The 17,106-nt window shown below is 35.5% G+C and overlaps 1 protein-coding gene across 1 annotated transcript in view; it reads left to right on the top strand.

The window, feature by feature from the left end:
- Positions 1-12,139, top strand: part of LOC150075480 (FGGY carbohydrate kinase domain-containing protein) — a 90,886-nt gene extending 78,747 nt beyond the window's left edge. Inside the window, exons 13-15 of the mRNA XM_090388503.1 lie at positions 2,325-2,445; positions 7,316-7,472; positions 12,061-12,139. Coding sequence (XP_090244629.1) covers positions 2,325-2,445; positions 7,316-7,472; positions 12,061-12,139 — 357 coding nt within the window. The remainder of the gene's footprint in view (positions 1-2,324; positions 2,446-7,315; positions 7,473-12,060) is intronic.
- The last annotated feature ends 4,967 nt before the right edge of the window (positions 12,140-17,106 follow it).

Genomic DNA, 17,106 nt, shown 5'->3' with positions numbered 1-17,106 from the left:
AATAATATCTGCCTTTGATGTTTTTAACAGCACCTAAAATTCTTCAAATTTATTTACCCAACTCCTAGCATAGGAGTACACGCAAGTATACCTGCACCTGTTCCTATTCTTAGCTATCCTAACACAGCCCACATATTTACTTCTTCTGCAATGACTCCCAGCAGTCTCTGAAATCCCCCACACCTTGTTTTCCAGGCTGCTGCTCATTCCAATAGAAGCAGTACAAGAATCACTTTCACCTCTGCCAGCGGCTACTCTTAATCTATTAGTCCGTGTATCCTCCCAAGCTAGCAGTTTTCTGACCCACCTAACACTGCCTTGATAGCATCAGCAATATTCTTGCACCCTTTCTATTTAAGTGTATCCTATCCCTTTAGAAGCATTCTCTCCTGTTAACAAACACAGACCAGGCTGAGAAAAATTCTACCCCATGAGCACAATCTCTCCAGGGCCGAATTGATTTACAAGGCTCTCATTGTATACTCCTTCCTATCATGTCTGAGCATAATTGCAGACACTTTCAAATTCAACCGTAGCTCATGGCTTTTTTTCAACATTGACCTGTACTTGTTAAGTAATTCCGCCAATCTCCTACTCTTAATATCATTAGTGCCGACATGTACAACAATATCACCTTTTGTGCCCTTAAAAGATGATATCTGCTCTACAATATCATCAACCTTTGTCCCTGGCAGATATATCCTGGTCCTGTTCCATCTATCCTTTTTTGCACAATATATTTCCTGTTTCCCTCACAATTGAGTCACTGGCAACGACTAGTTCCTGTGGGATCAGTGCATTCTGCCTTGGTATTGTCGCTGTTTTGCCTGATGTTCAAGTGCAAGCTCTGGCTCTGATCTGGGAAGCTAAGAGCTTGATGGGCCCTCAATTTAAATCCTTCGAGGGCATCTACTCTATTCTTTTAGCTCCCATATAGGCCCATAACAATACTGAGTTGTCGCCTGATTTCCTCACACTCCTTACATTGAGCACACACAAAACCACATTCCCCTTGGCAATATCATGTCCCGTTCCTGATTGCTTCACAAACATCAAACAAGTAGTACATTTTAAAAGGCTGTGATTCAGAGCACAACCATCCCCCCTTGGTGCTGCTCTGGTCTGAGGTATGATTTCGATTCAATTCCAATGCAATTTAAAATATATTCAACCCCAGGGGCTCACATCTGGTGAGTATGGGCTTGGCAAACCCAGGGTCCTGAGTTGGATATCATCATTCTTATCTTTCTTGGTGATTCCCTTCTACTTCTTTCTCTCTTAGGGTGACTCAGAATTTTTTTTTTTTTTTTTTTTTTGACTGGTGCAGCATAAGCCTCAGGCTTCCTTGCACCATATGGTTCATATGGTGCAAGGAAGTTCATATGGTTCATATGGTGCAATTGGGATATAAGCTTAGTGTTATAATAATAACACTAAGCTTATATCCCAATGTAGTTATAACACTATATATATATATATATATATATATATATATATTTTTTTTTTTTTTTTTTTTCAGTATCAAGTTTTATCTCCAACTGAGTTAAGTTATATGAATTTCGTATCCCCTAACAAGTTATATGTATTAATTTAAAAAATTGTTTGTAAAATCTAAGTAGTTATAATAGATGTAAATTTAACTATCTATTGCCACCCACGTGGTTCGAACTCTCATGCTAGCTATCTATGCCAAATCACCGATTCTAAAAGGCATATGATGTAAGAAAGCAAGCTCATACAGCATCAGCTAAAAAATTAATTAAAACCCTCCCCATGTCACCCATCCATTTGCTCCAAAAGTCCACTTAAACTATCAACTTCCACAACTACAGATGGAAGTTTGTTCCAGCAATTAACCACCTGCTGACTAAAGGCAAATTTCTTCACATCTGTCTTTCCTCAACTTGAATTTATGCCCCCTCAGGTGTGCAATCTGAGCAAGAGGAAGAATCCCATGAGCATTGAGCTTGCTCAAACCATTAAAAGCCTTTTACACCTCAATCAGATCACCTCTCAGGTACCTAGTCTCCAGTCATTGCAATTTTCAGAACTTAAGTCATCATTCTTAGTAAGAACAACCCTACTTAAGTTAATTGAAAATATTTCAACAAATGAAACTATCAGAAAAATCTATATGACTAGTAAAACAAAAGATTAATCTGTATTATGTTATTTTAAAATATCATATATAAGATTACATTAAATCCTACTAATTAGTATTAGATTAGAAAATGTTTGAAAAATTTTAATTTGGATATTATTGCAGTTGTAGTGTCTATGATACAACAGTTGGGTCTGTATACTCATGGTTTTTTATCTTTTAGTATGGAACAAAAGATATAATTGAAAATTTGTCAGAGGGAGGATATGATATAAATACACTTCTTATGTGTGGAGGCCTATCTCATAATCCTCTATATGTACAGTTACATGCAGATATTACAGGTGTGATACTTTTATGCATTTTTAATAAAAATATGTAGTAGTAGCATACATAAAAATTTTTATCTATTAGTAATATGCATTTAAATAAGAACAGTTAGGTTTATAAATCTCAGTATTATCAGATGAAGTAGTATTAATTACCTGTGATTTAGTCTGAGGTTCCACCCTTCCAAACTCAGAAGAATATTTCTGCTCTTATATTACAATGATAAACAATACATTAAGACTGAAGCACACAAACCATCACTTGCAACTGGCATATCATAAGCCTGTTGTGTGCAATCATAAATAAAGTGAGGTTTATTTATTGGAAGGTGATGCCTTGTGTTAGAAAGATAAGCTTTCATTAACCCAATAGTAAACAAGGAGTGTATAGAGAAACAAATGGAGAAGTCCAAAGACAAGTGACACTTGGTGATATTGACAGCACAAGGAGAAACTTTGAATGTATGCTGCACATACTGATAACTGAGTACCATAGAGAAGATCTGATCAAAGCTTATAAGGCTTTGAGATGGGAGTAAAATGAATGAAGGTAAATCTTTAATCCTTTCCAGATTGAGTTTATCAATTGTGTGTGATCCTCAGATAGTGAGGTTACTGATATTGGGTAATCTAAGTAGTGAGCTTCTTTGTAGAATTTAAGTTTTTGTAAAATTGAAATTATGTGCATAAATCCTTTTAAATATTCATTTGATCTGATTTAATAGCCCTCCATTATAGTGAGATTATTTTAAAAAATTCAGAAAAAGTTCAATTTAGGCTTTTATAAGATGAAATCTGACAACTCAGAATAACAGGTATAATTTTAACTCTTCCAATTTTAAAAGTTATTTTTGCAGCCATCTATTATTAATTGTTTATAACTACTTAGAAACACCAATAAACAGATGATGGCACTTCTTGTAAGATTTCAAGACAATTCATATGTAAGTAAGCATATTTCTTGAAATGACCTTAAAAATGTTAATACAGCATACGTATATACCATAGCAGGCCCTGCACATGATTATATGTACTCTGGAAAGGAGTAAATGATGCTAGAACTGGGGGAAGGGATTAGAATGGATTACCTCCACATAGATAGTGTTCCTCCTTTGCCCCCACTGGTTCAACAAAATCATAATGACTTTCTTGCACTGTGGCCACAAATTTCAAATAAGCCTCCTCCTCCCTCTGCACCCTTTCTAACATAGTTCTTCTCTGCTCTCCAGCACATTTCCACCCAGCTATGACTTGCAGCCTTTCGGGAACAGTGTGAACTTTAGTTTCTCTATTAAAAAAGAATTTCAACAAATAATTAGTAACTGTGGAGTAAACAAGCAACGAAAGTTAAAAATGCTGACAAATGTAATTATTATAAAAAAAAAGTGAAGTATTTTTCTGTTGCAGTATATTTTAATTGATTGATGGCCTGGGTAGCTGTATAGGATGAAATAATTTCCGAGCATTTGGTCATACTAACGTTAGGCTTACAGAGGATGTATCGATTAAATTGTAAACAAAGGCAAAAGTTTATACTTTTTGGTAGAGTTTAATTTTAGTTAGAGCTTGAAGAACAGGGTGGATGCCCTCAAAGGATTTAACTTGAGTGGTCCATCAAACGCTCTCAGCCGCCCACATCAGTGCCAGAGCTTGCCCTTGATCATCACACAACACAGCAAAGGCTGAATGTGCTGATCCCACAGGGAAATGTGAAATATATTGTGCAAAAAGGATAGGTGCAATAGGACCAGGAGGGGGGGTGTCTGCCAGGGGCAAAAGTTGATGACATTGTAGAGCAGATGTCATCTTTTAAGGGGGAAAAAAGGTGATACTGTTATACAAGTTGGCACTAATAACACTAAGAGGAGATCTGCAGACTTACTTAACAAGTATAGGTCAATGTTGAAAAATAAGTTGCAAGTTAGGGAGCTAAATTTGAAAGTGTGTGCACTTCTGCCCAGATATGATAGGACAGAGTATATGATTAGAGCCTTGTCATTCAATTTGGCCCTGGAGAGATTGTGCAAGGCTCATGGGGTAAAATATTTCTCAGCGTGGACTTTGCTTGTTAACAGAAGAGACTGCTTCTACAGGAATGGGATTCACTTAAATTGAAAGGGTGCAATAATATTTGCTGATGCTATTGAGGCAGTGTTAGGTGGGTCGGAAAACTAGTAGCTTGGAAAGATACATAGACTAATAGATTAATAATAAAATAGCCACAGGCAGAGGTGAAAGTGATTCTTACACTGCTTCTATTGGAACAAGTAGTGGCCTAGAAAGCAAGATACCAGGAATTCCAAGGACTGCTGGGAGTCATATGGAACAAGTAAATACATGGGCTATGTTAGGTTAATGAAGAGTAAGAACAGGTGCATGTACACCAGTGCCAGGAGCATAGTAAATCAGTTTGAAGAAGTTGAAGTGCTGATCAAAGACATCAAATGTGGACATTGTTGGAATATGAGAGATGTGATGTCACGGATATAAGGAATGCAGAATTTGAATACGGGAAGTACGATGTGTACAGAAAGGACAGACAGGATAGAAAGGATTCTGCTATTAGTTAAGAAAAACATAAAATCTAAGGCAGTGCATCCAGTTGACAGATGGCTAGTGCAATGTTGAGTCAGTTTGGTGTGACATGAGCACTGGGAAAGCAAACATGAGAGTAGGAGGGTATTATAGGCCTAATGACTCTGATGAGTACAACAAACAACTGTACAGAGAGAGAGATAGTGGGCAAGTAAATCAGAATGTCTTATAATGGGGGATTTTAACAATCCAGATTGACTGGACTTTTGGGTTGATCACTCACATAGTAGCAAGGATTTTGTGGATTTATTGTATGATTATTTTCTACATCAGCATATTAGAGAAGCAACAAGAAAAAGCAATGCTCTTGATGTGATTATCAACAGTGGCCCTTCATGAATTAAGAATCTGCAGATAAAAGAACCATTAGGTGACAATGATCACAATGCATTGATGCTGGATTTACTTAAACACGTAACTATTTGCAAAGGCAAGGGAAGGGGCTTTTGCTTTTGAAAAGAAGACTACAGCTGTCTCAGACAGTTTTTAAATTCTGTACAGTGGGACCAAATGAAGTTACCGACAGCAAATTCTAAACAGTGAGCGTTCAAGAAAATAATCATAGAAGCTTCTAGGCTTTTCATACCAACTAAGAAATACTATTCAGTGTTTAGATGTCAGATTAATGGATGTCAGATTAGCTGATGAGGCTTGTAGCAGGAAAGAAAAATGCATGGGATGCATATAAATTACCAAGTGATACACAAGCCTATGGTGGATATAAATTAGTCCGTAATCAAGTCGCAAAGTATGTTAGGCAAGATAAGGTAGATTATGAGAAGTCTCTGGGAAAGAACTTCTTTACTTATATTAACAGTGGATGGAAGGGGTTGAATCACGTTGGTCCACTTAATGTCAGTGGTTTAACTGTTGATGATCCTGCTCAGGTTGCTGACATACTGAATAGATATTTTGCATCTACATTCGCACATAAGGAATTCTTTAGGGAAGGTTATGCCAGAAGTTTATCAAGCTCTATCAGGGAGCTAAATGGTTTTTTAATAATGGAGGGGTTAAACATAAAAAATGCACCAAATAAATCATATTATATTAAGGGAGTCAGCAAAGGAGTTAAGCAACCCTTAGCCATAATTATGAGAGCATCTTTGGATCCAAGAAAGGTCCCTATGAACTGGAGATGTGTGAATGTATCCCTGATTCATAAAGGGGAAACTTTGTGAATTGGGGTACTTTTTAACTTCATTTCAGGGAAATAATGGAGTCACTGGTTAAAGAAGTAATACAGGACTATCTAGACAGGATTACAATTATACTGCAGTCACAGCCTGCATTTGTTAATGGGGGAACCTGTCTAACCACTTTGATTAGATACTATGATGCAGTAAGACAGGAACTGAATGCAAAAATTAATTCTTATATCATATACTTAGATTTCAAAAAAATGTTTGCTACTGTTGCATATAAAAGACTGCCATACAAATTCGAGCAATGTGGCATTAAGTGCAAGTACTATGAATAAAGGGATGGTTAAGTGGAGAAGACAGAGTGGTTATCAATGGACACTGCTGTTCATGGCTAATGTTATTACTGCAGTTCCCCAGGTTTCAGTACTGGGCACAACATTGTTTTGTATATTTATTAATGATATTAATGAAGGCATATCAGGCTTAATGTCTAAGTTTGCAGATAATACAAAGGTTGCAGGGTTGTTAATGACAGTAATCAAGGTATGCTACTGTAACAATATCTAGAAAAATTAGGGAGATGGGCTGAGAAATGGCAGTTGAAGTTTAACACTAATGAATGCAACGTGCTGCATATGGGTAGTAGTAATCCCAGATTAATGTACAAACTGTAGTACTACATTCAGGGTGGTGGAAAATGAAAAAGACCTTTGGTAATTGTACAGTCGGGTATGAAGTTCTCCAAGCAGTGCAAACACACTGCAGGGACAGCTCATGGAGGTTTGTTAATGATATCCATAAATATTGATAGCAGAGATGAGGAGATTATTCCCAATGGATAAGGTAATTGTTAGGCAGCTACATTTTGATTACTACATACAGGTTTGGAGGCCTCATTTTAGAGAGGACACGGATCTGTTGCAACAGGTGCAGAGAAGAGCAACAAGATTGGTGAGGAAAGTAACAGGTGTTCTTACCAAGAAAGGTTTTATTTTTGCAAATTGTAGCATCTTAGCCTTGTGCTTGATAAATCAAATAAATATTAACTGATAAAAATCCTAAAATTAAAGATAATGAATTCTTTTTTTCTTAGTATCAACATATACTCATTTAAGATACCTAATATGCCAATTTGTATTTTATAGGACTACCAGTAATATTGCCTCATGAAACAGAGTCAGTACTCCTGGGTGCTGCAATATTAGGAGCAAAAGCTGCAGGTGATTTTCCAAGTGTTATATCAGCAATGGGATCCATGTGTGGAATTGGAAAGGTTATACAGCCAAACCTTGCAGATAACAGGTATATTTTGAACATTTAAAGTTATTTATTTATTTTTTTTTTTTATGTAAACCCCAAACACGAGAGGTATTAGAAACTATCATACTTAGTACCGTGCTTGGGTTGGAGGTTGAGAAGATGAAAGAAGGTATTTGTTAACATTGGACTTGAACTTCTGTAGACTGTAATTTTCAGGAAATACGTATGAAGGAAGGTTGTTCCAGAAAATGGCAGTTGAATAAATAAACGAGGAAGATGAAAAGTTGGTTCTGTGAGTTTGAAGTTGGACAGTAAATGGATGTTGGCTGGTGGCGGCATGTGTTCGGACTGTTTTGAAAGAGAGAGTGGGAATTATAGAAGCCACTTCAGAAGAACAGTGCCCATGGAAGTATCTGTAGAAGAGGCATGCAACAGAAACAGTACGTCTATGAGACAGCGAGTGGAGAGACTCTGTTAGAGATGAATCATTAATTAACCTAACTGCCCTCTTCTGAATGGAATCAAAAAATCTGAGAGAGGTTTTGGGGGCACCACCCCAGATGTGGGAACAATATTCCATGGCAGGGCGGATTTGCGATTTATACAGAGTAAGCAGCTGTTTGGAAGAAAAGTAATGCCGAGAGCGAGAGAGAAAAACCAAGTTTTTTTAGATGCAGAGGAAGCGATATTTGTAATGTGCTTGTGCCAAGAGAGATTAGAAGTCAGGGTAATCCCCAAAAGAGATATATCATTTTGCCTAGAAATCGGAGTGTCACTAAAGATAAGCATAGGAGCAGAAGAATCCTTTTTGCGAGATATAAGACAAGACTGAGTTTTAGAAGGGTTGAAATCAACTAAGCTGTCTTTGCCCCACTGGAGAATTACCTAAAGATCGGCATTTAAGGAATTGGTAGCAGATTTTCGAGAAGTTGAAGCTGATTGAGCAGGGCAAGGTTTCTCAAAATGGAAAGTGGAATGCAATGTGCTATCATCAGCAAAACTATGGATAGGATTTCCAGTCAATGGAAGAAGGTCATTAATATACAAGAGGAAAAGAGTGGGGGAAAGAACTGAACATTGGGGGACACTGGAATTAGGGGAGAAGTTAGAAGACAGAAAGCCATCTACCATCACCCTCAGTGAGCGATCAGAGAGAAAACTAGATAACCAATTACAAAAATCAGTTGGCAAACCATAAGATGGAAGCTTGTTTAGAAGACCTTTATGCCAAATACAATCAAAAGCCTTTGAGATGTCAAGAGCAACTGCTTGTGTTTCACCAACCTTTTCCATTGAATTAGTCCATAAATGGGTAGCATGAGCCAGAATATCACCAGTGGATCAGGCGCCTCCGTAGCCAGGTGGGAAGGAGCAGTAGTGCGTAGCACACGCTTCTTGATTAGACCGGGGTTCGAGCCCGTCACCACCAAATACGGAGGAAGCGGAAAGGTCAGGGAATGACCACCGCATATCCCGGAGCAATATGGCCTTAGTTGCTAATGCTCCTAAAAACCAAATAATAAAAAATAAAATAAAAAAACCAGTGGATCAACACTGACGAAATCCATACTGGTGATCGTTGATCAGATGGAAGGTTTCTAGGTAGTTTAAGAGTTGGCGATTAATTGATTTCTCCATTACTTTAGAAAGAGTAGAAGTAATTGCAATGGGACGATAATTGGATGGGAGAGATTTGTCACCCTTTTTAGGAACTGGCTGGATATGAGCAAATTTCCAAGCAGATGGAAAAACACCTTTGGAATAAGAAAGTGAAAAAAGGCGGCAAAGAACACGAGTAAGTTCAGGAGCACAGGTTTTGAGAACAAGTGGAGAAATACCATCGGGACCTGGAGCTTTCTCAGCATCAAAATTCGTCAAAATCCTTCTGACATCATTTTGATGGAAGACCATAGGAAGCATTGAATGGAGTATGTTGGGAATGATTGGGAGGTGTTTTACCTAGATCATTAATACACGAGTTGGAAGAAAAATGGGGTGCTAGCAGGTCAGCTTTATCCTTGGCTGAAGTGACAACAGAACCATCTGGTTTGGACAAAGGTGGGAAAGGAAAGTAGAGAAAAAAATTGTCGAAGATGGACATTAAAAAAAAACACCTGGGGTGGATGGAATCTATCGAATTATATTATGGAAGGCAGCAAAGGAGGTAAGCAAACCCTTAGCCATAATTATAAGAGAATCCATGGATTCAGGGGAGGTCCTTATGGACTAGAGATGGCAAATGTATCCCCAATTCATAAAGGGGGATACAAAGGCAACATGAGTAATTTCAGACCTGTTAGCTTAACATCTGTTCCAGGGAAAATAATGGAATCACTGGTTAGAGAAGTAATGCAGGACTATCTGGACAGACATGCAATTATCTTGCAATCACAACATGGATTTGTAAAGGGGCAGTCTTGTCTAACCAATCTGATAGGTAGGTTACTATGGTGCAGTAACCACGAAACTGGATGCAAAAAATAATTTTGAAATCATATACTTGAATTTCAGGAAGACTTTTGATACTGTGGCACATTGATCCAGAAGTCTATGTGGAATTAAGGGCAAGTTACTGCTATGGATAAAGGGATATTTAAGTGGAAGAAGACAGGGAGTGGTTAGTAATGGGCACTACTCTTCTTGGACTAATGTTATTAGTGTAGTTCTCCAGGGTTCAGCCTGGACCCATTGTTGTTTTCAATATTTGTTGATGATTTTGATGAAGGTATATCAGGCTTAATGTCTAAGTTTGCAGATGATTCAAAGTTTGGCAGGGTTAATTAATGACGGTCATCAAGGTGACCTACTGCAACAAGATCTAGGAAAATCGAGTCGATGGGCTGAGAAATGGCAGTTGAAGTTTAACGTTGATAAATGCAAGATACTATGCACATGGGTAGCAGTAATCCCAAAGTAACTTATCAACTGTAGCACTACACTCAGGGTAGTGGAGAATGAAAAAGACCTGGGGATAATTGTGCAGTCAGACATGAAATACTCTGAACAGTGCAGACATGCTGCTAGGACAGCTCCTTGGGGTTTTGTCAATTGTATACAGAAACTTTGCTAACTGAGATAAGGAAGTGATTATCCCTTTGTATAAGGGCATGGTTAGGCTGCATCTTAAGTACTGTATACAGATCTAGAGGCCTCACTTTAGGAAGGATGTAGAACTGACGGAACAGTTGCAGAGAAGGGCAACCAGATTGGTAAAGGGAACAAAAGGGTGCTCTTACCTAGAAAGATTTGAGTTCTGCAAATTTCAGCATCTGAAGACTAGGCACCTGTGGGGATATCAGATTGAGGTGTTTAAAGCCTTAACTGAGACTACGCACATGAAGGAGCATAAATTCAAATTGAGGAAATGTGGTTGCAGAATAGATGTGCGGAAGTTTGCCTTCAATCAGCAGTTGGTTGATTGTTGGAACAGTCTTCCAACTGTTGTAGAAGTAGATTGGTTGAATAAATAAGAAAAGGGAGAACTAGAAAAATCCTTGGAGGGTATGGGTGAACTTTTTTTTTTTTTCTGGCCAATGCTATATAAGATTGCTTTCTCACACATTTGCCATTATTATTACTACTACTACTACTACTACTACAACAACATCATAAATAATTCATAATAATTCACACGTTTTAAATACCATTAACAAGAATTTGTTTCATATTTACACTAAAATAATTTTTATACAGTAGACTCTTGATTTTCCGGGATAGATGGTAAAAAACAAATCCCGGATAATTGATTTCCCGGTTAATCCAAAAATACAGAAGTCCCCGACATACGTAAGAGATACATTCCAGGACTTCTTACTTCGTCGAGTTTTACGTAACTAGGGAATGACTAATAACATATTGCTACTATATTATTATTGACAAATCTGAATTCAGCACGATACTTGTTAATGTTTGACCATTTTCATACATCCTTATTAGTTTAATTTTCTGATCCAAATCGATCACTTTCTTTTCTTGGTAGATTTACTAGTACTGCTGTCACTTATTCTTAGTCGGCACCATGATAACGGTCAAAATGAAATTTTCTGTAATGAACTTCACAGGGTTAAGGCGAAACCTCGCTATTATCACCCTGCACGAGTGCACATTTTACTAAAGCACATTTCTGGAGGTCACTACCATAAAACAATAAAAATAATTTGCATTTTCCATGTTATTGGACTTTTCTGTTTGTGCATCTAATTATAAATGGGTAGTAATCTCTATCTTATTGCATTTGCGAAAATACCAATAGCTGGAATTCTGTGGAAGTATAAGTCCAAAGGATGATAGATAATTGCCAATCTTTAAGAGAGTTCAGTCTGAGCTTTGTTAAGTAATGTATATGGAGGAAGGCTATTCCAGAAAATGGAAGTAGAAGAAAAGAATGAAGAAAAGTTCAGTAAAGAAAAGATGCTGATGCATTATGTAATAAATGAAGGTTTCCAACATCATTTATACTTTTCAAAGCATAAATATTATTTTTACCTTGTTATAAGTCGAGATTTTATTAAACCTTTGCCCTTGTTTGTAGATTTCATGACTTTTGGAATAATTTTGTTATACAGAATTACTCATACCTGAGTATTCTTTGGTTACACAATCATTAAAGCAAGTTAATATAATTTTTCAGATACCATGATAGCAAATATCGGGCATTCAAGGAATTGTTGGAGTGTCAACTGAAGATCAAGAAAATTATGAATACGTGAACATGTATTTTAAAAGTTATTTAATATTCTTGCTACATGAATTTGTAATTTGTATATACTTCATAAGATATTCTGTATATCTGAAGATATTATGTATAATAAACTACAGAAATGAATTAAGGCAAGCTCTAGCAGCAGTGTAGCCAAATGAATATTATTAACTATGCACAGTTATAACATGTTTGGGTTATGAACTGCAGTTTTTTAAAAAAAAAAATTGTTTCCATATTTTATTGCTATGACAAGGTATATATATGTTACACACAGATTGTGAAGGTGCACAATTCATGAAATGTGTAGTTTCTTGCCCATTTCATGAATTGTACAATGCCCTTGTACAGTTCATGAAATGGGCAAGAAACTACACAATTTCATGAATTGTGCACAATGATTTCTGTGCATTTCGTGAATTGTATAGAAGCAGAAATAATATAGTTATTATTCCAATATATTTTTTTTATTCATTCTTACATAATAGTCAATTTTCATGACAAATTACATAAACTGAGATGACATAATATGTCTATTCATGTAGTCAATTTTCATGACAATTACAAAAAACATAATGAACCTATAATCAAACATTACTGATATTGTTATATAATTTTTCTTTGAAAGAAAACCCTCAATAATTTTCGCAAGATTTATTTGGATGGCATGAGGAATTGCAAAGAACTTGATTTTTAAAACATTGGCATTTCCAATTGCCCTATTTCCAATTTTATACTTGCACAACATACTTTACAACAGCATCTTTTGAATCCTTGTCCACTACCAACAGAAAGTTTGCGAACCAGAGCTCTGATACTGAGTTCCATAATTGGTCTCTCACTTATAGATAATCCCTCATAACTAACTGTTTCAAAACAATTCCTCTGAAGCCAGTTTTCAATGACTCCACCTTTGGTGCCAGTTCTGTATTTTTCCTCTTTTATGTCAAGAACAACACCAATCAGGTTTGCAGGGTCTCCTTGGCCATGATCAAAAGTGGATACAAAAACATTTACACAGTCACCAACTTCCACTTCTTTCAGTTTCTTATTTGTTCTTAGAACCATTTTTGTAGCAACACATTCCATGTTGCAACCTTCCTTAACTTAATTGCTGGATGGTCATCTGCATCAATATCTCCATCCTTTATTAACATTTCTGAAGCAGCTAGACTTCATCAATTCCTGGCTGAATTTTATTCAGGAATTCTATTGGAAGGTTTGTACCAAGTCCCAGTTTGGGTTTCACTCCAAACAGAGCTTTATAAGCGGCTCCATTTTTATAGTTTCATGGTATGTAGTATTCATATTCCACTGTAAAAACTTTATTCCTAGACTTCAATTAGAGGACTCTATTATCTCTCATCCATGCAACTAGAGAATCTTTAAGTGTTGCATTGCTCCTTTCCACTGATCCTTGACTCTGTGGGTGTCTGTGTCTTCCATTCACCAAAACTAAACCCGGCCAAAGAGCAGAGAGTTCTCTGATTATTTTAGCTGTAAATTCCCTCCCATTATCTGATTGCAAGACATGTGGAGCACCATACTCTAGAAAAATACTTAATAAATGCTTAGCCACTTCCTTTGCAGTTTTTGAGACCAGCGCTCGAAGCAAGTGAAACTTCGTTAGATGCTCTTGATAGTGCATAATGAATCTGTAATTCCCATCCAGTAAACTTTGGAAGTCAACAAGATCTACCTGGCCCCTTTGATTCATATCACTAACAGTAATAGGTCTAATGACAATTCCACTCACGGTTTCTTTCCTTTTTAGCTTCTCGGTGCGTCTTTCGCATTGTTTCATGAATTCAGAAACAATTCATCTTGGGATGTTGCCGTAGTTCTCCATTACTTTTTTATGCGTTTTTGTCTCGCCTTTGTGTCCAGTAGACAGATGAATATCATGAATGATTGAAATAGCAGATTCTTTTGTTGCCATGAATCGACCATTTTTTTTTGGTCACTACTTTCGTAACACCCACTAAATTTTACATAAGTGTACTTACTTCTAAGATGATATTCTTGTCTACTTCTTTTCATGCCAGCTCTTTTATCGTTTAGAATGTTTATGACATGTCTTTCGAATTCCGGGCTCCATACAGTATCACATTCTCTAACAACATTCTCAAGATATTCATGCATATCACTCATTTTTTTGTGGGTCTAAAAAGTAATCAAATTAAAAATTTTAAAATCAAAATAGATGTCGGATCTTTTACAAATATGTACAAAAATAAATAACATTCTCAGTTAAATTTATATTCAAATGTTTTATTGGTACGATTATGAAGGAATGAAAGTAATTCTGATTAAAGTTATATGGCTAAAAAGGAAGGACATCTAAAGGTTACTTTTCAACTTTTGGATTTTATGGTGGCTTGTGGAGCATTGAAAAGCTGAAACTGCGTGTTTATATTATGGTTAGCAATATGGTAAACAAGGGAATAGTTTTAGAGGTAAACCCCTCCCACACAACATTTGAAGATAAAATCTAAAACAATATATAATGAATAGCTCAAAATAAAATGTTTGGAAAAATGATTAATACAATAAAAATATAATAAAAAAAATGTTAATAGTTATCTGCACTGTGGCACAAACCTGCGACGTTGAGTTTAGAAAACCGCACCTTTACCATCTACGCCACCAAGAACATAATCTAAATTTACTGACGTTATGTGCAACTAACCTCTGTAATCTAAAAAAAAGTACTAAAATATTAATTATTTGGAGTGTACATGCTTTCATTTGGAAATAACAATTAGGCAAGATCTAATGACATTATAATAACAACACTGAGCTAATACTTACTATGTCAGAGTAGGAACTCAGTAACGATATTGTTATGAACTGCAAGGAGGTTTGATGTACTTCATCTGACCAGGAAAATCTGACCAGGCAATTTTTGGTGTATAACGATGCACAATTCATGAATTGTGCAGAAATACATATATGCAATTCATGAAATGTGCTGGTCCCTACATATTTCGGGAATTATGCAAGAGCAATGTACAATTCATGAAATGGACAAGAAACTACACATTTCATGAATTGTGTGCCTTCATGATCTGCACATACATAACATATATATTGATCAGAATGGATAAATACATGTACTGCTGAATTAAAAAGGGGGAAAAAACTTATAATGGTATATAATAGTTTCTAAGTAATTTAGAAGTTAGGTATTATCTTCAAAAATTAAAATGTAATGTCGCAGTTAACCTATTTTTAGTAGTAATTATTTGTATATTTTACGTGATTAATAACCATGACTCATGATACATCTACAATTTGAACAACTGTAGAACAATGAGAACAAAAAAAGCATTACTTGTATATGGTATTCCACAAAGTCTTAGCCTTTTTAGTTTCTTTTGTTTTCAAGATTTTAATAAAATCTTAAAAATAAGTGTTTATTTTTATTGTGCATTAATGTTTTATAGATATGCATCAATAAATGACTTTTACAGCTTATTTGTATGAAGACGAACCAGATGAATATTTTGCTATTCTTTTATCAGACAGGCTTTTGCTATTTGAGAGAAAAAACTTGTTTAAGTAACATATGAAATGAGCAAAGTGGTCTTTTTTGGTATAACTTACTATATAAATACTAGGAAAGCACCTTATCCTATGAGATTGTCTTATATTGTGAACTCATTTTAGTAGTAATTGTTAATTAGATGATAATTTTCATATATTATTTTTTTCATATATTATTTCATATATAGAATTTTTTCATATATTATGTCATATGAAAAAATTAAGAAGTAATCCTGTAAAAGATTTTGTTCTACCAAATTTCTATTTATCTAGTTATGACACCAAAATACAGTAGACGCTTGGTTATTTGGAATAAATGGGGAATCAGATTTTTTTGGATAAATTGCAAAATGAAAGAAAAGCTTGTGAATGTGACAAAAATCTAAATGTTTACATAAATACTGTATTCACATTTATAAAAGTATATTACAACTTGAGAAGATTCAGCTTAAAGTTTAATACATATGTATGTTTTTAAAAAGGGAAAACAATGACGTTTGCTTTTTTTCCTTTGGTTGCTCTTCCTGAAACTGTTTAACTTTCAAAAAAAAGTTTTCAAAAATGTTAAGGTGGTGGTAATTGCTAGTAATAAGGTTTGTGCAGATTCTTTTATTTTGGCTAAAACGTGATTTCACATATATACTAGAACTAGGGGAAATAAACTCAAACTTATGGAGAAAGAATTACAGACTAGATTGTAGGAAGTTTTCCCATAGCTAGAAAGTTGTAAATTACCAAAATAAGTTACCTCCATGTGTAGTTGAGGCTGGAAACTTAGGAAGATTAGCATCCAATTGAGGAGTGGAACACATAAGAAGGATTTTTATCTTTTATTTTGTTTTGCTGGTGCAGCAAAAGCCTTTCTTTCACCACATGGCAAACACTAATACCAGGATGGATAGATGGCACTATCCATTTTTAGTACTACAAGGAACCAACATTACAAAATGTAAACCAAATGCCACCCACAGTAGATTCTGCATATTTCTTTTAATTATTCAACTTGCACTGATGTGCTTTTCTGGGGACCATAGAGACCAAAGTTAATCTGCAGCCTAGATAACCAAGGGTCTACTTTAAATAAATTATTAAAATACACAGATATTTCACAGAATAATTCTTATTTTCCTTCTGTGTGGTTGAAAAGATTGTCACAAGTAACTAAATATTCTATGGAACTCGAGTTAAAATACAGTCGAACTTGATTATAATGAGCATCAAGGGACCAAAAAAATTTCGTTATAACTGTTATTCACTATATCAGTGATGAGTTAAATCTACCTCCTATTTTTTTTTTTTTTTAATTTTCAATAACTTGATGAAAAGATAGATTCAAAAAACGAAAGAAATATTAGAGAGAGAAAAAAAATAATGTTAGTATATACCTACATATTATTTGTATTAATATGCTTGTATTCAGTTTTTAAATCG

Source organism: Mastigoproctus giganteus, chromosome 14 (genome assembly GCF_048544385.1).
Source record: "Mastigoproctus giganteus isolate SK-2022 chromosome 14, ASM4854438v1, whole genome shotgun sequence".
In the NCBI taxonomy this organism is placed as follows: domain Eukaryota; kingdom Metazoa; phylum Arthropoda; class Arachnida; order Uropygi; family Thelyphonidae; genus Mastigoproctus; species Mastigoproctus giganteus.
This window is presented reverse-complemented; position numbering and strand designations above follow the sequence as displayed.